We start from the raw sequence: 22,696 nt of genomic DNA, 5'->3' as shown, positions 1-22,696 counted from the left end.
AACTATGCGCAATGGGACCAGAGTCCTTAATTGTCAAATTAATGCCACGTCCTCATTAAACAACCAACACCATGCCAGGCAATTCAGTGGATTCAACAAGTCTCATTGCCTTGTGCAGGATTCAGAGGACGTACAGTCTGGTCCCCACTGTTGGAAGGACCTAAGGTTTTCCGGGGAAAGACAGGGCAGAGATCCACAAGACAGCGACAGCTGGATACAGCTTGGAGTTGGGATTGTGGCTCACAGCAGCAGTGTGGGTTCTAGGCGAGGGCCAACTCAGTTAGGAGGGCGTGTCCAGTCCTTGGCGACTGCACAGATCTGGCTGTGCCTCATGTTAGCCCATGACCTTGGGCAAGCCCCTTAACCTCCTGGAGCCTCGGTTTCCTCATCTGTGGAGCGGGGCTGACAACTGTACCTACCTGGTGGGCCTGTAGTGAGGGTGAAATGCCACAAGCCCAGGGGAGCGCTGGGCCCCTGAGAAGCTTTGCCTTCTGTTGTTACGGTTTTGAAGTTGGCTGAGTGAGGCCGGAGTGTGCGAGCCGTCCCCGCTGCTCCACCCCCCGTGTATTGAGTGGAGTTCAAGAGCCTTTCTCCAAGCTAGAGATGGCAGGTACGGCCCTGCCAGGGTTGCGTGCACTGTGGGAGGGGACCTTTTCGTGTGGCTCCTCTGCCCCGTGTGCCCGCCCACGCCTGCCCACAGTGGCCTCCTTGCCTCTCCTCAAACCCAGCAGCTTGTGCCCCACTTGCTGCTGCCTGTGCCTGAAAAGTGCGTGGAGCCACACAGACCTCACGGGCTCCCCTTCTCACTTCTTGCAGGCCTCCGCTCCAGCGTTTCGGACCCATGGGGTTTTCCTGGGCTGCCCTGGCAAACAGGTCCCTTTGCCCTCTCGCCCCACTTCTGTGTGCTTTGTGGCCCTCATCAATGCTTTTCTGCTCATTGTCCATCTCCCTTGTGGATGAGGGGTGCCAGACAGGCCAGGAGTGTGTCTGGTCCACAGCTGAGTTTCCCAGCACCTAGAGGGGAGCTTGGCCCGTAGTAGGTGCTCAGTAAATACCTGTCGAATGGATGTATGGGGAGTTTGGAGTAGGTGGCGCTTTCAACTGTTACTAGGATACTCTGTCTTTTAAGTCATGAGCATTTGAACAATACCCAGAGTCTTTCTCCTTCAGCTGTGACTTCAGGTCAAACCCTGAGCATGGCACCCCCTGGGCAGCCAGGAAGTAGCAAGGGGCCCACGCGAGATGCTCTGTTCCTGGTTCCTGGAGCCAGCATGGCAGGACCAGCTGGGAAGATGGGGAGCCGCCTGCCCCTTGCAGCCTTGCTCAAGGCTCCAAGGAACCTTCCCCCACCTGCCAGCCTCTCTTCCCCCTCCCCCTCGTCTCCCTCCATCCAGTTAGCACAGGGGAGAGTTTTGTTGTCCCTTTGTACCCTTTGTGCGGAGAGCCTTTTGAACGTGTGTGTGTGTGTCTGGGTGTGTGAGTGAGTTTTCATGAAGGAGGGCTGTGGGTGGAGGTGCTTGTGTTTATGGAGCAGGCAGCCCGTGGGAGGGAGGCAGAGTGAGTGTGTGTGTGCCTGTGTGTGGGGAGAGGACACCAGAGGACATGTGGGCTCTATCCATTCCCCGAGGCCCTGGGTGTGCCGCGTGGGGACTGCAGTCGTCACAGCCCAGCTCCTGTCCTCTGGATTCAGCAGAGGGTCCACACTGCACAGAAGCTATAAATTCCAGGAAACTCCCTACCAGCCCAGCTGGTGGGGGAGGGAGTGGAGCCGAATCCACACTGGTTCCCTAGCACTTGGAGCAGATGTGTCTGCCTCAGGGACAGCAGCCTAAGAAAGTTCCAACCAAAGTGTGTTTGCTCACTATAAAAGAGGCGTCTGTGAGGGGCCCCAGAGGGGAGGCTTGGGGGGTGCTCTGCCAGAGGTCCTCACTGGGGGCCCACAGAGGCCATTGTGTCTTGCTGGGGGGAGGCCAGAACTCCGGGTGTGGGAGCTGCTGGGTCATCTTTCTTGGTTTTACAGCCAGCTCCCAGGCACAGTTGCTTGCTGCTCCTGAAAGGCTGGGCCGGAGGAGGTGGGGGCCCTTCCCGCTGGAGGGCTGGGTTGAAGGGGCCCCGCCCCGGGGGTTCCCGGATGACTGGCCAAGGGCCGCCGAAGCCAGCAGCGAGGGGAGAGGAGGCAGGCGTGGTCCTCTCTAGCAGGCCATCCGGCTGTTTGGAACGCCCTGGCGGCCCCCCAGGCCCTTGAGCTGAACCCCCTTTGCGGTCTGGTCCGAACCCTGGCCTGCCCCGCCCCCTTCCTTCTCTGCACTTCTGGGGCTGGCCCTTTCAGCCCTGGAAGCTGCCCAAGAGCGTATCTTTGAAGCACAGCAAAGGTTAGGAAGGAGGAAGACAGAAATGTCCTCTGGGCTGGGGGAGTGGGAGAAAGGAATTCCATGCATGCCTCATGGGAGTCAGGGCGCCAGGCCTGCTGGGGGCACTCAGCTCAGCCTCAGTGCCCGGTGGCCGGCATGTCCTGCTGCCCGCTTCTTGCCGCCGGGTCCTGTGCAGAGTGAGCCCTGGTCCCTGGGCTGGGAGCAGGGAGCGGCAGCCCTTGTTTACAGCACTTGTTTCAACCTTGGCTCACAAGGGTAAGAGCCAGGCCCTGCCATCCGCCCCTGCAGGATGCGAGACCTCATAATTGTCTTCAATTACAGACAGCACCGGCCCTTAGCCTTGGCTTCCGACAGGAACCAGAGCTGGGGCCACTTCCACTGGGCAAGGGGGAGCACTACCCAGCCCTCACTTCAAGGTTTGAGGGTTCCCTGAGGCCTTCGGGGTACTCGCAAACGCCCACTGGCCCTGGGGTCCACCCACAAGGCTGCCTCGGGCCGATGAGAGCCCGTCCCTGCTGAATGCCCACCTTCTTTGTCCCTGCTCAGGATGAGACTTCTGTGAGCAGCGAGGATTTTGATATGAGCGACTCCACATGGATGTCAGCTGACCCGCACCTGGCCTCCAGCCTGAGCCCCAGCCAGGACGAGAGGATGCGGAGCCCACAGAACCTCCACAGTCAAGAGGACGGTGAGTGCCCCTTGGTGGCGGTTGAGGAGGGGCTGTGCCTGGCCCCTTGCTCCCAGTTGTCCTCAGGTGAGAGGTGTGGACATACTCCAGGGTGGCGGAATCTGGGCCAAGGCCTTCGGGTGGCCCACACCCAAGCTTGCACTGCCCCCAGCGTTCTCAGCATCTCCATGGGCCCCACTGCCCCAGCCCCTGGCTCCTTCCTCCCAAAGATGAGGGAGGGAGCCCATGGGATTGGCAGCCTGTGAGGCCGGGGGTCTGCTTGATAGCCGAGATGCCATGGGCTTCTGCGATATGGGTTTCAGAGTTACCAGGGGCAGGCCTGGGAAGGTTCACTGTGTACCTAACCCAGAGCAGTTCCGCTGCCCAGCAAGGGAAACAACCTGTGTTTCTGTAGCCATGTATGAGGCTATAGCCCGGGTCACCTGGTGAGTGACCAGGCAGTGCAGCTGTCCACATGCGTCCTAGCCCCTTGGGATGTGATGCGGCTGGCTGGGGAGCTGTCTGGATTCTTCCCTAGTCCTGGCCCTCCTGCACAGGGCCTGCCAGACAGCCTACTCTGGCCTCCCTTGGAATCGAGGCTTCCTTCTCAGGGATTGGAGAGTTAGGGTCAGGAATCAGACCCCAAAGATCCACCCTGGCCTCCATGTGGACTCCCCCAAGTGGTTGGGCTCTGGGGCCCTGGCATCTACCTTGGTGCCAGGATTGTGAGGTGGCTCTGTGAGCACAGCAGCCCGGCATCGCCTTTGTTTCCGCGGAGGAGATGGTTGGGGGCAGGGGATGAGTAAGCTGGGCCCCAGAGAACTGGGGTGTAGGAGCCGGAGCCAGCAATTAGGAGGGGTTGAAGGTCGAGGCCTGGAATGTGGGAGGGAGGTACGGGTTAAAAAGGGGTGTAATGTTAACTCTGTGAAACGGGTCAGCCTTAAAGAGTAAATAAGGGGTAGGAGCCTTGCTGTTTGGGTCAAAGTTCATCTCCATGGCAGAACCTGTGCGCCTGCCTCCCGACAGCCTTCTCAGGCCTGAATCCGGCTTTGTTTGGGAGGAGACCCAGCCTGGAGGCAGCTGGAGGTGTCTGGACCAGGGGCTAGGGAGCACAGGGAGTGGCTGCAGGAGGAGTGGGGTGCGTGGCTGCCGGCAAAGAAAAGGCTTTTGTGCCTGATGCCTCGTGAGGTCTGCACGACCCCCTCGTGCTGCCAGCCTCCCAGGCCAGTGCTGCCTTCCAGCGTTCCCACGGTGGTGGGGACCCAGCGGGGGCAGCCACGTGCTCTGGGGGGCTCTGGGACTGGGACAAGCTCAGCAGCTGACCTCCCGCCTCAACTGAGCTGATTGAGGCCACACCCAAGGAACACTGAGGGCTGTGCCTGCAGAGCTCAACTGGGGCCGCAGGCTGTGGTCCCTGCAAGAAGGGTCTGGGACAGTTGTTCAGAAACCCAGAGCAGTGGGGCTGAAGGGGCCGTGGTCCCCCTACTCATTCCCGAGCAGGTCTCTTGCTGTTATTCCCCATGACCACCATTTGAGAGTGGGATCTCTCTTGGAGACACGTCCTGGGGAGGTCTGGTGATTTGGGGGCTGTCAGGATCAGGTAGCTGACAGTGGCATTTCTGTGGGGTCCGTGGAGCTCCCTCAGCACCTGCTGCCCGGACGCTGGCTGGCCATGAGGACGAGGCTGAGAGATGCAGGGAGGCTGGGGGATCCGTAGGTCCCTAAGAGCCCAGTGCAGGGCCAGCCTGGGGTAGTCATACACTGCCTTCACACACTGCCTTCCCCTCCTGGTGGACACCAGAGCTGGGACAGTGAGGATGCTGCTGACCGCGGGGCCGTAGGCCTCACCGTCCGCTCCGAGGCACTCATGGAGTTGTGGGCCACCCCACTGGCCAGCTGAGACCCCGGGCAGGGCACAGGCCTTGGGAAGGCCCAGGCAGCTGGCCTGGCCTCTACTGCCCCTTCTGGGCCTGTGGGCCTGTTGGTGTCTGTCCAGAGCAGTGGGTTTCCAGCCTGGAGTCCTGGGCCATCTTCCGGCCCCCATGGAGACACACAGCCAGCCCCTCTTGAAGGTGCTCACGGTGCAGACATGTGAGGTCCAGCTCCCGTGAGTGAGTCAAGGGGCTCCCATCAGAGCACTCTCAGGCCCCTGTTATTGATGCAGGACTAGGTAGGGACAGCCCAAGCAGAGGCACCCATCTTAGCCCTCTGTGTGCTCCACTCCCCGCCTGAGGGTCTCCATCGCAGAAGCCCCCCAACCCCACTGATGCCCAGGTGAGCTTGGTGTGTGGGCTGTGGCCCTCAGGCCTCCGTGGAAGTCAGAGGCCTGCTGTAAGCTCAGTCTCGGTCTCTGCCCTGCCCCCGGGACTCGGTTGTGAACCTGGCCCATTGTTGGTGCCTGCTGAATGTCTGTTATCCCGGAAGGAACAAATGAACAGACGTTTACTGAGCCCTGTCCAAGCACACCATTGCAGAGCAGATGGAGCTCCGCCTCTGATGGGGATAAGTTGGGTTGTTTGTTTCTAGGGACATCCTTCCCATCCGAGCACCTGGGCCTTTTCTCTTTGCCAGGAGTGTGGGGACTCCCAAGGCTGTGCCGATGACACACCTGTGTTGGTCCGTTTGGTGTTGCTATAAAGGAATACCTGAGGCTGGGTAATTTATAAAGAGAAGAGTGTATTTGGTCCACAGTTCCACAGGCTGTACAGGCATGGCACTAGCATCTGCTTGGCTTCTGGTGAGGCCTCAGGAAGCTTACAGACATGGCAGAAGGTGAAGGGGGAGCAGGTATGTCTTATGGTGAGAGAGGGAGCAAGAGGGAGGGAAGAGGTACCAGGCTCTTTTAAACAACCAGCTCTCGCGCGAACTCATAGTGAGAACTCACTCCATACAGCACCAAGTCCCTCATGACCCAGACACCTCCCACCAGGCCCACGTCCAACCCTGGAGGACACATCTCACCATGAGATTTGGAGGGGACCCAGATGCCAACCGTATCAGCACCCCCTCCCTGCTGACGAGTAATCCAGCCGGGAGTGATTTCAGGGAGCCAGGCGGTTAGCACAGATCTACAGCTGTGGATTTGTCGGGGCCCTTCTTTAAAGGCAGATGAAGGCTGAGTGGCAGAGCAAATCCCATGGCGGAACCACTGAGCCCAAGAGTGCGTTGTGCGGATGCCAGCTCTCACTCCCCGGGGAGCTTGTCTCTGAGGTTCTACCGGGGTGAGTGTCTGCTTGTCCTGAAACACAGTTGGGTTTCTGCCCCCAGCCCTGCCACTGTCTGCGAGTCTCGGTCTCCCAGACCTCTTTACACCAGCTCCCCACACTCTCAAGTCCTGGGATGCTCCTGGGTCCCCGCGATCATAGCCGCTGGTGCTTGGCAGGGAGCCACCATCACAGTGCTCTCATCTCATGGGGAGGAAACTTAGAATCAGGGAGAGACTTGGGGCAACTCAGCCAGGGTTGGGGAGGTGCCAGTGCTTCTCCTTTCTCCCCTTTGGCAGGTGTAGGGGCCATGTGTGAGGGTCACCAGAAGATGGGCAGGGGAGCTAGGGAACCAAAGAAGGCCCTCTCTGCATACTTGGGGCACTCCCTCCTTGGGGCCCAGGGCCATGCAAGCCAGCTCCTGCCATAGTTTCCTGCCCAGGCACGGGCCAGGTCCCCTAAAGACCCTCAGCTAAGCCCTGGCCGAGGCTTGGGCTTGGGCTTTCTTTTGGGTCTGAACAGGGCTCTGTGCACATCATAGGGTGTGGAGGGAGTCTGGCTGCCTGAGATACTTTGTCCAGAGGCACTGTGGTCTGGCGTTGCCTGGGGGCTGAACAGCACATCCGTCTGTAATTACGCCCCCACTGGTGGGATGATCTGTTTGATGCAGTCTGCTCCCCAAGTACCATAAGCACCCTGAGAGCCAGGACTCCAGCACCCAGCACAGGGCCTGGCACCGCGCAGGTGCTGGGGTACTGTTTGTTGAGTGAATGAGTGGATGAAAATGAACGAAGGCAGGCCGGGCGCGGTGGCTCAAGCCTGTAATCCCAGCACTTTGGGAGGCCGAGACGGGCGGATCACGAGGTCAGGAGATCGAGACCATCCTGGCTAACACGGTGAAACCCCATCTCTACTAAAAAATACAAAAAACTAGCCGGGCGAAGTGGCGGGCGCCTGTGGTCCCAGCTACTCGGGAGGCTGAGGCAGGAGAATGGCGTGAACCCGGGAGGCGGAGCTTGCAGTGAGCTGAGATCCGGCCACTGCACTCCAGCCTGGGCGACAGAGCCAGACTCAGTCTCAAAAAAAAAAAAAAAAAAAAAAAGAAAATGAACGAAGGCATGCACAGAGGCAGGTGAGCCAGTGCGCCTCCTGCAGGCCGGGGCTGGCCTGGGTTCCTGACCGGGCAGGCGGGGCCACTCCTTCCGTTTCCCCTGGATGTGCTTCAGCAGGCCTCTCACTCTGCCCCTTCCTGAGCGGAAAATGTGAGGCCCGCCTGGCCTCCAGAAGGGATGCATGGGGGCAGGGAGCGGACATTACTCACCTCCTGGGCAGACAGGAAGCCAGCGCCAGGGGAGAGCGGGGGTCTGCTCGCTGGGCCTGCTTCCACCTTCCGCAGGGTGGGCAGTTGGGGGATTGCTGAGCAAGAGTGGTGTGGAGCCCTGGCTGGGGCAGGTCAGGGCCTGGTGTGTGCGCCTCTCAGATGAAGCTGCTCCTCCAGCCTGGGCCTCGGGACACACTGGGGCTCCCGCACCATGCAGGCCTGGGGCTGGACGAAGGCACTGAGGGCCCTTTGGCTCTTCCAGTTTCTTGGCCACTTTTGTCACACCAGCGTTGGCCTTGTGACACTCAAGGGTGATGAGCCCTGTCTCCACCTCCCTGGAGGAGTCTGGGGTTTGGTTGAAGCCAAACAGGCACCAGTGTGGGACCCCTGCCGGTTGTCAGCTTGCTGAGGGCAGGAGCCATGTCTTTGTAGAAATGTCCCTGATTTCTCCCCTTATTTCAGAAGTATTACAATGATTGTAGAAAAATAAAGGAGAAGGCCAGGCACGATGGCTCATGCCTGTAAGCCCAGCACTTTGGGAGGCCGAGGCAGGTGAATCACCTGAGGTCAGGAGTTTGAGACCAGCCTGACCAACATGGAGAAACCCTGTCTCTACTAAAAATACAAAATTAGCTGGGTGTGGTGGCACATGCCTGTAATCCCAGCTACTCGGGAGGCTGAGGCAGGAGAATCTCTTGAACCTGGGAGGCAGAGGTTGCTGTGAGCCGAGATCGCACCATTGCACTCCAGCCTGAGTAACAAGAGCAACACTCTGTCTCAAAAAAAAGAGAAAAAAAGAAAGGAGGAAAAAAGAAAATGAAAAATAATGATGTCTGGGGGGCCTATTTTTCTCAGACTTTTATATTATCTAAGTAACCAGAGCCTCGTTTTCTTTTCAATGAGGCAGTATTGGCACCACCTTTTTTCTCACGTAGTCATTGGCCTCCCTGACACTGATGTGGGCCAGCCACAGTTCGAAGGTTGTCCAGTCAGCCCAGTGACTGGGGGCCCATTCCTGAGCCCACTGTGTGCCCAGCCTGACCCTGTGAGCCCAGAGCTATACATGTCGCTGTTCCACAGGGCAGGAAATGTCGTCTCCGAGGGGAAGTAACTTGCCCAGACCACGGGGACTGGGTCTACCCAGAGCCAGCGTTTTGACCACTCCTATGGAAGGACATTTGAGTCCCTGTTTGTCTTTCTTTTTGTTGAGATGGAGTCCCACTCTGTTGCCCAGGCTGGAGTACAAATGGCACAATCTCGGCTCACTGCAAACTCCGCCTTCCAGGTTCAAGCAATTCTCCTGCCTCAGCCTCCCTAGTAGCTGGGATTACAGGCATGCGCCACCATGCCTGGCTAATTTTTGTATTTTTAGTAGAGACAGTGTTTCACCATGTTGGTCAGACTGGTCTCAAACTCCTGACCTCATGATCTGCCTGCCTCAGCCTCCCAAAGTGCAGGGATTACAGGTGTGAGCCACCGCGCCTGGCCAAGTCCCTGTTTTTTATTGCTGGAAGCAGGCGCCACAGGGTGCCCTTCAGGGCTGACCCCGTGTGGCCTGAGTCTCCTGTCCTGGGCTTTATTCCCAGGCCCTAGCACTGAATAGGTGCTCAACGAATGGCCACTGAGTCACTCTTGGAATAGATGGGGGATCAGAGAAAGGGCCTGGGACGAGGTGGCCTGGGAAGCCGGGCAGAGGCGTGGCAGCAGGGGGCTGGGAAGGGAGGAGGTGCCCAATGCCAGGGTTTCTTGGGTCACATGTTTCCAAAAGCTCCCTATGACCCAGGAGAGAAGCTCCAACCAGGAGAGAAGGGCAGAGAGGCCACAACCAGGCCATCTGGGGAGGGTCTGGCATGGAAGGGTTCTGGGAGGATGGAGTGGTCGGGCCCAATATGTGGCATCCTGTAGGCAGGTCCTGGGTTCTGTGCCATGGATCTGGCCAGCCCTTCCCCGAAGTATGGTCCTGAGCTAGCTGACCCCCCAACTCTGGGCCACAGCTTCTCTCTGTGACATGGCCTGTGGGCTGCAGCCCCTCACCCTGGCATGCCCCCAGGAGCTCTTAGAAGACCAAGGCTTCCTACCTTGTGGCCCCTGCTCCCCTCGGGTGGGGCCCTCTGCCACCTAGAAATGCAAACTGGGCAGCAGGGCGGGCCTCTGGGGAGCAGGTGTGTTGCTCGAGTGCCCAGGGCTCGGTATTTACAGTGGCAGCACTGTTGGCCTCTCTTCCTTGGCCTGGCCCCCTCCCCTGGGTGCCTCCTCCCTGGCCTCCAAGGGGTCTGCAGGGAAGCGTGGGGGCACACAGAGCTCAGCTCTTGCTCAGCTCCCTCCTTGCCAGGCAGCCTTGGGCGGTGCCGTCCCCTTGACAGGCAGGGGTGATCATCTTGGCCCACCTTGCCAGGTGGTTGAGGACCAGATGTGGACAGCACAGAGGCCCGCCAGGGGCCAGGCTGGGACTGGATGTGGGCAGTCTTCGTCACCTCCCCCAGATTCTCTGAGCCCTGCACACCACCCCCTTGGTCCAGTCCTGCCTCCTCAGCCAGCCTGGTCTCCCTTGGTCCCCTCTGCCATGGAGGCCTGTGGGACCCTGACTGCAGCTTACCTCACAGCCACCCTCAACGGCGTCCCTGTCCCTACTCTCAGCCCCCAGCCACCGTCCAGGTCATGCTTCTTTGGAAAGGGAGCCGGGCTAGGGGGTCCTTGGTGTCAACAAGACCCAGGCACTCCTGAGTCCCTGTCTCTCCCTCCCCACCCACATGAGCCAGGCCCTGTCCAGGGACCCTGAGTTCCCAAGACGCTGCTTCTCAATCTGGCAAATGCCAGACCCATCCCAGGTGCCCACACTGATGGGCAGCTAAGGCAGTGAGGAGTCAGTGCTGCCATCCAAGGAGAAGGTGCCAGGCAGAAGTGTGCCTCCGGCTTCTGGTACTCAGGGTGCCATGGGGTGTCCCCAGTAAGGGGTGAAGCCGTTTGAGTGAGGGATCAGGCAGGAGGCCATACGGCTGGTGGGGAAGGAGCTGGTGGGAGTAACGGCCAGGCCACCAGGGCTCAGAGACCATCACCCGCATTACCCCTGTGCCACGGCTCCTTCTAGTGCCCTCCTCAGGTGATGCCCACCCTCCCCGGGCCCATCCCTGGGTCACAGCAGCCCTCTCCCACCAGGGGGCACAGAACTCTGGCCTGCTGCTGACTCCCCCTGGACCCAACGCTCATGGCCAGACATCTGCCCTGGTCACTGTTGCATGGCAGGAGGTGTGGCCCCTGTACCAGTCTCCCTGGGTTGGCCTCTGAAAGGCCTCTCTTGCAGTAGGCTTTTAAGCCAAGCCTTCTCCCTAACACCTGCTCATTATGGCCATGTCCATTGCCCTAACCCTAATTCTCACAGCTGAGGCCAGAAACCAGGACTGGGCCCCATTCTCCGGGTGCAGGTCCCACCCACCCCCACCCCAGGAGCAAGAGCTGTTTGTTCCTCCTCAAGGCTCCAAACACCCACAACAGATGAGCAGGCGGCGGCCTCCTGGCCTCCCCTCCCCCAGGAGCAGAGAGCTGGGGCCCAGGCCTTCCAGGGATTGGCTGTAGGCCACACTGGCAGTCCCCGGTCACAGGAAAGTGTCCATCATCAGCTGGGCCGCGGGCGGCACAGACAATGCTGGGCTGTGCTGGGCCCTGGCCCGCCAAGGGGTGAGAGACGCCGGGAGACAGCACCGAGAGATCCCTTTATCCAGGAGCGAGCAGGGCCTACACAGCCCTGGCCTTGTCCGGGGTGCTGGGGCCTTGGGTCTCCAGAGGACAAGCTCTGGGACCTGACGAGCTGAGAGGTTCACCTACTGAGAAAGTGGGGAGGTGAGCCAGGCATGGTGGCTCACGCCCGTAATCCCAGCACTTTGGGAGGCTAAGGCGGACAGATCACATGAGGTCAGGAGTTTGAGACCAGCCTGGCCAACATGGCAAAACCCCACTTCTACTAAAAATATAAAAATTAGCTGGGCGTGGTAATGGGCGCCTGTAATCCCAACTACTCAGGAGGCTGAGGCAGGAGAATCGCTTGAACCCAGGAGGTGGAGGTTGCAGTGAGCCAAGATCACGCCACTGAACTCCAGCCTGGGTGACAGAGTGACTCCATCTCAAAAAAAAAAAAAAAAAAAAAATGGAGGTGAAGGTGAGCCTGGGCCAGTGGGGCCATGTGGGGATCAGTGCCCTTGCCCCTCGCAGCTGCCCCTCAGCCCAGGATACATACAGAGCTCTTGTCCAGCAGGCTCCTCTGTCAGGCCAGGCCCTCCTGAGGCACCTCCACCGGGAGCCTGTTCAAGGGTGACTTTCCTAGGAACCAGGAAGTGACCAGGCCACGTTGGCGTCATCACCCCGACCTAAGGACTGCAATGCACCAAACCCAGACTGGCTCCCGGGAGGGCTGGAGGAGGCCTGTAGGGGCTTTGGGGCCAGGGCCCTGCCCCATGAATCATTCACACATGGTGGCCTGGAGTGGCTCTGCTTGCTCTGAGAACACGGGGAGCAGGCTGTGTGTGTCTCAGCTCGATCTTTGCACACTGAATTAGCGTTTATTTCTTACCGCCTGTGCTTGGCCTGGAGGACGGGGCCAGGGAGGACACCCAGAGGACACCCACATCCCGGCAGTTCATCCTGGGAGCGCTTCCCCGGGGCATCAGGGGCCAGTGGGTGTTGGGGGAGGGGCTCTAGGAAATGGGGCAGTCTGGTAGCAGGGGTAGGGAATTGTCCCACAGTACAGATGGGCAAATCAAGGCTGGCCTTGGAGGTTCCCAGAATGCCTGAGAGCACTGGGTGGCCTAGGTGGTGCTTTGGGGCTGTCTGAGTGCCGCCGTTCATCCCGGGTGATGGGCCAGTGACTTCCCCCTGGAGCCTCTGGTTCCTCCCTGATGTCTGCTGCAGAGGGTGGTTGTGCAAATCAGGCATGATGAGTTACCCACAGCCTGACACTTGGGACCTGACGCATAATTGGTGTCCGCCTTCCCCTCCACTGAAGGTGGTGTCTGTCTCCAGGGCCCCACCGCTTGAGCCACCTGTCCCAAGGCCTGAATATCATCTGCAGCTTGGACACCTGTCTAGGGGCGAGGACCCCCAGGGTCACTGCAGAGAGAAATGATTTCAGTTTTGGGGGAAAATCTAGGTGTACGACGTCTAATTCAGTAGCCAGGGACGGCTACCGAGCCTTGGAAAAGGCTGGTGCAGACAGGCATGCGATACATGCTGCGTCTCGGTGGCTCCATAGGAAAGAAGGTGAAATACCTCAGCTCTGATAACACGGTGTCGACTATTTATTGAAATGGTAATATTTTGGATATATTGGGTTAAATAAAGTAGATGATTAAAATTGATTTCACCTGTTTCTTTATTACTTTTTAAAATGTGGGTACTAGGGCACTAAAATCCCTCATGTAGCTCACTCTCTGTTTCTGTCGGACAGCACTGCTCCTGACTGTGAGGAACTAGATTGGCACCTGCCTGAGGAAAGAGTGACTAGAGTTTCAGCAGGAATGCCTGCTGCCCGGGCACTGAGGGGCACACACAGAGGAGGCAGGTGCTGTGGAGGTAGAGGCACTGGCGCCCCAGGGCTGGAAATCAGGGGGCAAGTGTGGCACCCAGATGGGGGGCATGGGCTTCCTGCCCCACGGCTGGGGCTGGGTCAGGCTGTGTGAACCACAGGGACAGAGCAGGGTACTCAGGAGAGCAGCTTTGCAGGCAGCCGGGGCCTGAGGGCCACGTGGAGAATGTAGGTGCCCCATGTGGCCTCATCACCCAGGATGGTAGGGTCCTAGTGTCCCCCATTTGACCTTTGCGCCCCTCCTGCCTGTCCGGAGGAAGAGCTGGGCAGCCCGCCCTGAGCCTGGTGCTCCTTGGAACTATGCATCATGTAAACACGGCCTGGGCGCTGGCCTTTGTCAAAGCAGGCAGGGGGCCAGCCCTGGGGAGGTGCACGCCTCAAATTCAGAGCGGAGTCAGCACCCCCAGACCATAGCCCAGAGCCCTGCTGTCCACGCCTCCCTGGCCATGGTGGGCCTTGGCTGCAGCAGTCTCCCACCCCCTCCTGCCCCGTCGCCTTGTTGTGTGTGAATTATTGATGCCCCTCCCGTCCCCTGCCTGGCTGCTGCTGTGACAGTCTCATGGAGGCGGCACTGCCTCCAGCAGCCACACCTCTGGCCACAGAAGGCAGTCTGCACGCAGGGCCTGCTGGCCTCCAGTGGCCGTGTACCTGGCCTATGGTCCCAGGGATGGTGGGCCTTCCCATTCTCCGAGCCTAGCCTGGGAGCTGGCGGGAGTCGCCCACCGGGAGAGGGTGCCACTGGCTTTGGGCCCCAGAGCGTGGTGTGGCGATTGGTGGTTCACACAGAGCTGGGCTTGTGCGGGCTGCGGGGCACTGGCGCCCACATAAGGGCATTGTTTGCTGAGGTAAAAGGGGTTTTTGTCTCCTTCTGGAGACGGGACAGAGGGAGGAACAATTTTCCCCATTCATCACTAATTCCTCCATTTGAATAGCAGCACATTGCCCCATGTTCAAATAGATGGGCACGGCAGTCCTTCCCTGCCCGCAGGCATTCTGGGCACAGGTGGTGGGCTCCGGGTCCTGCCCAGATGAAGGAGTCACCCTTTGCCACAGTGAGGAAGGCCTAGTTTTGTAGAAATGCTCAGAGGGGGTCCATCCCTGGCTGCTTCCCCAAGGCCCCTCAGGACACCTCTCTGCTGCCCACGCAGCCACAGGCTGGGGGCGGGCCCACCCTGCTGCCATCACGCTGGGCCCCGGCAGGCTGGCCTCAGGGGTGACCCTCCTGGAGAGGCCTCCTGGCAACAGCAAGATGGGGACCAGGTGGGGACAAGAGGTCACCTGGGCACCCTTAGATTCCACTTCCAGCTCCAGGTGTGGAGGGTCCATCTAAAACTCCCAGCTTCCCACTGAGCCTCCCAGCTGGAGGCCTGCACCCTGTGAGGCCTGTGTGCTGGGGCTTCAGTGCCCATGGAGCCAGCTGGGTTTCTTCACAGAGTCATAAAGTGCCAGAGCCCGGGAGGGCGTCAGCGGCAACTCCCAGGATTGTAGATAAGAGGAGGCCCAGGAGGTGGCAGTGCCCAAGGTCGCCTAGACTACAGGACCCTATACCTGCACCATCCCTGCCCAGGCCCCACTGCATTCCATCCAGCATGGGTTTGTGTGCCTGTGTCTCTTTTAAATCAGTTTTTTTGTTTTGTTTTGTTTTTGAGACAGAGTCTCACTCTGTCGCCAGACTGGAGTCCAATGGTGCAATCTTGTCTCATTGCAACCTCCACCTCCCGGGTTCAAGCGATTCTCCTGCCTCAGCCTCCTGAGTAACTGGGACTACAGGCATGTGCCACCACGCCCAGCTAATTTTTGTATTTTTAGTAGAGACGGGGTTTCACCGTGTCGGCCAGGATGGTCTCAATCTCTTGACCTTGTGATCCACCTGCTTCTGCCTCCCAAAGTGCTGGGATTACAGGCGTGAGCCACTGCACCTGGCCTAAATCACATTTTTTTTTAAGGGTTGTGGGAGGCAGAATTCCAATTGGATCAAAACCCAACTGCCCCCAGTCTCTCTATTCCTTCTTTCCCCAGTGACAGGCGCGTTCTCCTGGCCAGGTGCAGTATGGGGTGGGTGCGAGGGTTGCAGCCAGTCCCTCCCGTGGGCATCAGCCCTTCCGTGGGCACCACCTCCTTCTGTGGGTACCAGCCTCCTCAGGACTGAGCTGGGCGTCATGGTGAGGTCCCCATGCGGAGCGATCCCAGCCCCCAGGTCCCGTCCCTTGGCCTCTGCCAGGGAGAAGACCCTGGACTACTCAGAGACCAAGCCATTGGTGTGAGCCCGCCCCTAGCCAGCCTAAGCAATAAGGAAATTGTCAGTTCCCTCACCAAAACCTCTAGGGCCTTCCTAGGTAGCAGGCACAGATGGATTCCAGGGGATCATCTGTGCCCCCTGTCAGCCCTGCTTTCCCCAGCGTGGGCCTCCCTGCGCCATGGGCCCAGCAACCCCAGGTAGAGAGTGCCTTCCCAGCCATCGCAGCAAGAGCCCCCACGTGATGTCCTCGGGTCCAGCTTGGTCACACGCTCTCACCAGTTGCTGTGATGGGCTGACTGGCCAGGCCTGGGGCATGCACTCACCCTGGGGCACCCAGGAAGACTCAGTTGCCCTCACCAGCGGGAGGGGTGTGATCTAGGGGGCAGCAGGAGCCATCCAGGTCCACCCAATACAGCTGCACCAACTCTGGGTCTCCAGGGCTGGGGCCGCTTCTGTGAAGGCTGGGCACAGGCCAGAGACACAATAAACACAGTAGTATTTCTTCCAAGCACTTATCCTCTCCTTGCAATACTACTGTGGTAGAGGGGGCTGGGCGCGGTGGCTCACGCCTGTAATCCCAGCACTTTGGGAGGCTGAGGCAGGCAGATCACGAGGTCAGGAGATCAAGACCATCCTGGCTAACATGGTGAAACCCCATCTCTACTAAAAATGCACAAAATGAGCTGGGCATGGTGGCGGGCGCCTGTAGTCCCACCTACTCGGGAGGCTGAAGCAGGAGAATGATGTGAACCCGGAGCTTGCAGTGAGCCAAGATCGCGCCACTGCACTCCAGCCTGGGCAGCAGAGCGAGACTCTGTCTCAAAAAAAAAAAAAAAAAAGTAGGTAGAGGGGTCAGTGTGCCAGAGTGGGGCGGGAGCTGGGCTTACCAAGAAGGTGACCTTTACGCAGAGCCCTGGAAGTGAGGGACTGCGCCAAGGGGACACCCAGGACAGAGTGGAGCAGGAAGAGGGAACAGCAAGTGCCAAGGCTGGGTCACAGCTGGGGCGGGTGGGTGAGCCGTAGGGGCTCACTGGAAGGGCCTGGTGGGCCCAAAGGAGGGACCTGGCTTCCAGTTGGAGTCAACTCAGCCTGTGTGGCTACAGCTGGGATCAAATCCACTGCTTGTGGGGCCAAGGGACAGGCTGGACCAACCCCACCCCGAGCAGCACCTCTGCCCCTGCTGGTTCAGGAGGCATCAGCCCTTGCCCCACCATCCCTGGGATGGCTTCTGCAGAGCCATGGCCCAGAGCCAGTGCCACAGTGGAGATTGGGGCAGGCAGGGAGGGCTTCCCTGAGGTGGTGGTGCTCGGGTTAGCACGGAAGGGTAAGCAGCAGTCACCGAGAGTAGGGAGAGACCATGGCTCAGGGGCCAGAAAGCTGGTGACACCCCTTTGGAGGCCCGTCTCCTCTGGAGCCCTTATGTTTGATTTGTCACTGCTGGAGCACAAGCCTGGAGGGTAGCAGTCACCCCCATCCCCACAGTAGTCCCTCACTGGGCCCACCTCAGACTGTCACATGCTGGGCTCCAGGATCCCCAGAAGCCCCCGTTGCAGTCTGGGAGAGCCTTGTGCGTCGGCAGTGGGTGAGTCATGATGTGAGAAAAGGTGGGGTGCAGGGAACCGGAGTTTCCTTTTGAGCTCCTGCCCCATCCCGGGCATCCGCACCTTAGAACCGTGTTTTATGGCCGTGAGACCCGCTCTGAAAGGAAACGGACGCTCCGGAAGGTGGAGTAGCCTCTTCCAGCCACTCCACGGCTCAAACCTGTGTACTCCCCAGTCAGCAAAACATGGGCCTCAGGTTGTAGGCAGCTCCCCAGAGCGCGTCGTGCCAGGGCAGCTGTGTGGGGTGGTGGCTGCCTGAGCGGAGCCTGGGGGTAGGCGAGACCCTGGTGTCACTGGGGAAGGCAGGCTTTTGCGATCCATGTTGTGCCTCTGAGTGGGCTCTGTGTGTGCGGCGTGAGAAAATAAGATAATGGCAGATATAAACTAGTCTATAAACTAGGGCTAAGGGGCTGTTTTTGTTCTGGGTTTTTTTGTGTGTGTGGTAAAATGTGTGACATAAAATTTGCCATTTTAACCATTTTTAAGTGTACACTCCAGAAGCACCATTACTTCCACAGCTTGTTCATCCCCCCCAACAGAAACTCTGCACCCATTAAGTAATAACGGCCCATTCCCCCAGCCCGTAGAGCCCACTGTGCCTTCTGCCTCTGTGAATTTGCCTGCTCCAGATGCTGTGCAGAAGCAGAATCACTTGCCATCCTTGCCCGTCTGGCCTGTTTCCCACAGCCTCATGTTTTTGTCGTCCACATTGCAGGACTTATCCAAACTTTGTTCCTTTTCATGGCTGGATACTATTCCATCATATGAATAGACCACATTTGTGTACTCATTTACTTGTCGGGGTTTTTAAAAATACAAATAATGGGTTGGGCACAGTGGCTCACGCCTGTCATCCCAACACATGGAGAGGCCAAGGTGGGAGGATGGCTTGAGTCTTGGTAGTTTGAGATCAGCCTGGGCAATATAGTGAGACCTCATTTCTACAAAAAAAAAAAAACAACTTTAAAAATTAGCCGAGGCCGGGCGCGGTGGCTCACATCTGTAATCCCAGCACTTTGGGAGGCCAAGGCAGGCAGACTGCCTGAGGTCAGGAGTTCGAGACCAGTCTGGCCAACATAGTGAAACCGTGTCTCTACTAAAAATATACAAAATTAGCTGAGCATGGTGGCTGGTGCCTATAATCCCAGCAATTTGGGAGGCTGAGGCAGGAGAATCACTTGAACCTGGGAGACGGAGGTTGCAGTGAGCCAAGATCACCCCGTTATACTCCAGCCTGGGCAACAAGAACGAAACTGCGTCTCAAAAAAAAAAAAAAAAAGAAAGAAAAATTAGCCAAGCATCGTGGTGTGCACTGGGGGGGGGATCGCTTCAGCCCAGGAGGCAGCAGTTGCAGTGAGCCCTAATGGCACTGCTGCACTCTAGCCTGGGCAACACAGCAAGACCCTAAAAAAAAAAAATAAGCCATGTAAATCAGTCGCCAGTATTTTAAAATCAGTTTACATAATGGTGCAGATTTCCAGTTTCTTCTAACAGCTTGGAACACGTGGCCATACGAGGTCCTAGCACCTGGTGCCTTACGGGTCTTACCCACCCAACCACTTCCCTGGCCAGACTGGGGTGGCGTCTAAGTACAGTTAGGGGAGGTTCTGCCCTTCGCATGTCAATCCCCAGCCAGGCAGCCGGGGGCACAGCCCTGAGGCAAAGGTCTTGGTAGCTGGAGAGTCGGGGCCCCCGTGTCAGGCATCTGACCTGGCGGAGGCTCCAGGAGCACCCTGAGCAGCGTGTGAGTCTCAGGAGCTCACACCCAGGGAGGGCAAGTCCATCTTCTCGGGAAAACCTGATTGGGAGGTGGGTGATGGGATGATGGGATGTCACCTCTGGCCCCGTGCACGGTGTGGCACTGCAGCCAGCCTTGGGCCTGGTGCCTGTGATGAATGCAGTGACCACTGGCTTGCTGTGTGCCAGGCACGATGCCCACTGAGGAGCAGCCCCTCCTTCCAGAGGAGGAATCTAAGGCCCTCCAAGGTCAAGCAAGTGGTCTGTGTCGGTATGTGAAGTCACACCTACAAGGTGGGTGAAGGATGGGCCCCCGCAGCTCATGGGAGCGGGGGTAACCAGCCAGTATGGGTGTCATCCCTGTCCCCCATGGACCTCAGGTGCAGGGGCTTCTCTGGTGACAGGGTCTGTCCTGGTGGGGCAGATGGCCCTCACGATGACCCTGGGCCAGGTGAAGGAAGCACGAGGGTCCCTGGCAGGGCTGGACAGCAAGCTGGGGTTGGAGGCGTGAATGCCTCCTTCGTAGGGACAGTGGAGAAAAGTGCCAGCCTGAGGTGGCAGCATGGAACCAGACCTTGAAGGCTGGCTGCCATCTGCTTAGCTGAAGGTATCATGGCAGGCAGATTGTAGAGCCCCAGCAGAGGATAGTGAGGCTGGGCTGGGGGACTGCAGAGGTCACAGGACTGAGAGTGCCAGTGGCCATGGGCCGGACTTTTATTCAGCTGCAGGAAAGCATGAGACAGGGGAGTGAGGATTAGGCCTGGCTCTCACAGGCAGGATGTGGGTGGCCTGGGCGCTGGAGAGCAGCCAGCGGGGGCTGCATGGGGAGCTGGTCTGGTTCCCGGGTGGAGGACAGTGGGCACCCCCATTCTCACAATTCACCTTCCCTGTTACCCACAAGGCTCAGTAAGACACATCTGTCCCCGCAGGAGGTCTGGCACCTTGGTTGCAGTCATTACTTTGTTTCCAGGCCAGCATTCAGTAGGTGCTCAGTAAAGATGCTAAGGAATGTGTTCACTCCAGACTGGGCGCGAGTAGTCTGTGGGGTCCTGGGGACTGCCAGCGCGGGCTGGGACTCCGAGGATGCAGCCAGTGAGGGGCAGCTATGGGCGGGCTTTGAGCAGAGCCCGGAGCTGCCCTGCGGGAGGATGGAGGGAGTGGTGGAGCTAGGCTGCCCGGAGGAGGACAAGACGCCTGGCCCAGGGGACCTGCGGCAGCCGAGGGGGAGGGGTGCACTGCGCCACCGTGGTCTCCCATCCCCCTCTGCCCGGCCCGGCTGCTTGATGGGCAGCCTGGACCCGCCCCCGGGCAGCCGGGAAGCCAGCAATTGGTTGGGGCGCTAGAGCCGCTCGGTCGCCATGGGGACGCTCTGGAGGCGCGCGTGCCCAGTGCCCTGCACCGGGGACTAAATCTTCATAATCTGCCGGCTGGGAGGGTGGGGGTGGGGTCCAGCGTGACCCTGGCCGGGGGGAAGGGGTGGCAGGGTTCGCTGTGACCACCCCTCCCCCATCCACGCTGGGTGCAGGTGCGGAGCTGCCAGGGTCACCCGTGCATCCCTGGGACCCTCGCGGGTGCTTACCTGACAGTGACCCCGGGAGTTCCCGTGCAGCTTCAGCCTCTGCCGTCTCAGCTGAGCAAGCAGGAGGCCGGGGCTGGAGCTGGGGCTGGGTGGGCAGAGAGGCCTGGAATGTATCTGGAACTGTCTGGTCTCCCAGTTAAAGTTTCCTCCCCGGCGCCCGCAGGCTGGCGGTGCCGCACTCTTCGCGGCAGGGGGCGCCCTCGCAGTGCTTTGCCGAGGCTGCCCACCCTGAGACGCCGGGCAGGCCCACTCGGGGGCCGCGTGCAGACCCCAGACCCTGCAGCCCCGGCTTGGCATGTCCCAGGCCACGGGGCCTGCACGGAGCACGGATCCGGGGGCCACCGTGCCTGTGCCTAGGCTGCCAGGGCTGAGCTGGGCTTGCTTGCAGGAGGGAGTGGATGGCTGGAGGTCACAACAGAGCCATCCTTCCTGCCTTGGGCAGAGGAAGGAGACATTTGAGGGCCCATTGTGGGTAGGGGCTTTGAGAGCTTGAAGCTGCAAGGCAGTGCCGGGCAGCAGGAGCAGGGTGGGTGGGAGGTGCGGTCCTGGGAGCTGGGGAGAAGGGAGAGCCTGGCCGGGCTTCGAGGGCCTCCAGGGCCCTCTGGCAGGCCACTCACTCCTAAACCCCTGGAGCTGGGCCTCCCTTAAGCCTGGACATAACGCTTGCAAGTTTGGGGTGCAGGAAGACCCTCCATGCCCTGCACAGCCCTGCCTGGCCACTCCCCTCCTGATGGCCCCTCTGTTCTGGCAGAGGGGACCCTGTGGCTGCATCAGCTAAGGCTGTGGGCTGGGGCAAGTTGCCTCTGAGGTGGGGTAGCAGCACTCATCCCCACCCAGGGATACTCATGAGGAAGACACAGGGTGGGATACTCCGAGGTGGCTGCAGTGGCCACAGTGCGTGGGATGGGGCCTCACACCCAGGCCTCTCATTCCAGATGACTCCTCCTCTGAGAGTGGCAGCGGTAATGGCTCCTCCACCCTGAACCCTTCCACATCGAGCAGCACGCAGGGCGACCCTGCCTTCCCCGAGATGAATGGCAACGGCGCCGTGGCCCCCATGGACTTCACCACGGCCGCCGAGGATCAGCCCATCAACCTGTGTGACAAGCTCCCGCCGGCCACGGCACTTGGCACACCCTCCTACCCCTCCGATGGCTGTGGTGCCGACGGGCTGCGGAGCCGAGTCAAATACGGGGTGAAGACCACCCCTGAGGTGTGTGGGGCTGGGGGCTCAGTCTCTTTCTTTCTGTAGAGGGCTGTCGTGAGGCGAGAATGAAATTGTATACACCCAGAACTTAGCTGGAGCCAGCCCATGTGTGTGACACCAAGCCAGGGTGGTGGCTGTGGCTGGTATGCCATCGGGTTCCTGGTGGAGCTCTGGGATGGGAGATGGCTTGGAGTGTGCCCTCAAGCCAGGCCCCCTTCTCCAAGTCTGGTTCCCCATCTGTGAAGTGGAGCTGATGGTCCCTGCCTTGGTAAAGATGGTAGATGGATATGCATCCCCACGACCCGTCCCCTCCCCCAGCACAGCATCTGCTGTGGATAACAGCAAGTGGCCACTTTTGGCACAGCCAGGTACGAGGCCTCCCACTGCCTGGTTTCTCTGCGTGCCTGTCCCCATTTTATAGGTGGTGCAAAAAAGGGGCAAGGGCCCAGGCACGTGGGCAGTGGAACTCCTCCTTTGACCAGGCTGATAGAGGGTGGGCACAGTAGGTACCGCTACCAATGGGCATCCCCCCTGCTTCCTGGGGCCTCCCTCACACTTCCACAAGCTGCCTCCGGGCCACAAAGGTTTCCTGCAGTAGTGCCTCTTCTCCCACCTGGGCCTGGGGGCCAGAGGCGCCTTCCTGGAGCCCGCACCTCTGGCCAGACTCTTCTCCCTCCCTGGCATCCTGCCCCATCCAAGTCTGTATGTGGACAAAGTGACAGGCACCAGGCCAGTGACCCTAGGGGACCGACCCCTGTGGGCCTAGTCCCAGGGAGAGAGGCCTGTCAGGGGCCGTGCTGTGGGACCAGGTGCCAGGCAGTACACTTCTTCCTGGATTTGCTCCTCAGTGAGTGCTGTTCCCCCTGGGCTGTGCCATGGCCATGCTGCCACATCACAAGGTCTGACCATGCAGCCACCTGTTCCCTGAGCCTGCCTTACCTGCTAGATGCCAGCCTCCTTGAGGGCAGGGACAGTGTCCCCAGGCTACTGCCAGTCAGGATCTGAATGAGTAGTTGGGACACATCGAAGGCACAAACTTTCCAAAAGACAACAGTGGTCCTCAGCCATCCCAGAGCAGTGCCCCGAGGCAGGGGCAGGAGACAGGTGGTGTGGGAGCTGAGCCATGAAGGATGAGAAGATGGAGGAAGCACAGAGGAAAAGAGGAAGCTGCCTCTTAAGGAGAGATGGGCAAGGG

General features: G+C 59.4%; 1 protein-coding gene across 17 annotated transcripts in view; it reads left to right on the top strand.

Annotated features, from left to right (window-relative positions):
• NOL4L (nucleolar protein 4 like) overlaps window positions 1–22,696 on the top strand; it is a 147,421-nt gene that overhangs the window by 113,252 nt on the left and 11,473 nt on the right. For 14 of the 17 annotated variants that reach the window (XM_045362738.3, XM_045362739.3, XM_045362740.3 and 11 more), the window contains 2 exons: window positions 2,919–3,060; window positions 21,230–21,507. In XM_045362738.3, the coding sequence (XP_045218673.2) occupies window positions 2,919–3,060; window positions 21,230–21,507 (420 nt within the window). Of the gene's footprint in view, window positions 1–2,129; window positions 2,628–2,918; window positions 3,061–21,229; window positions 21,508–22,696 lie in introns of those variants that run through there. The other 3 variants (XM_065522984.1, XM_074005026.1, XM_065522983.1) reach the window with 2 other exon arrangements.

Source organism: Macaca fascicularis, chromosome 10, assembly GCF_037993035.2.
Source record: "Macaca fascicularis isolate 582-1 chromosome 10, T2T-MFA8v1.1".
Classification (NCBI taxonomy): Eukaryota; Metazoa; Chordata; class Mammalia; order Primates; family Cercopithecidae; genus Macaca; species Macaca fascicularis.
The sequence above is the reverse complement of the archived record's forward strand: the minus strand, read 5'-3'. Positions and strand labels throughout refer to the sequence as shown.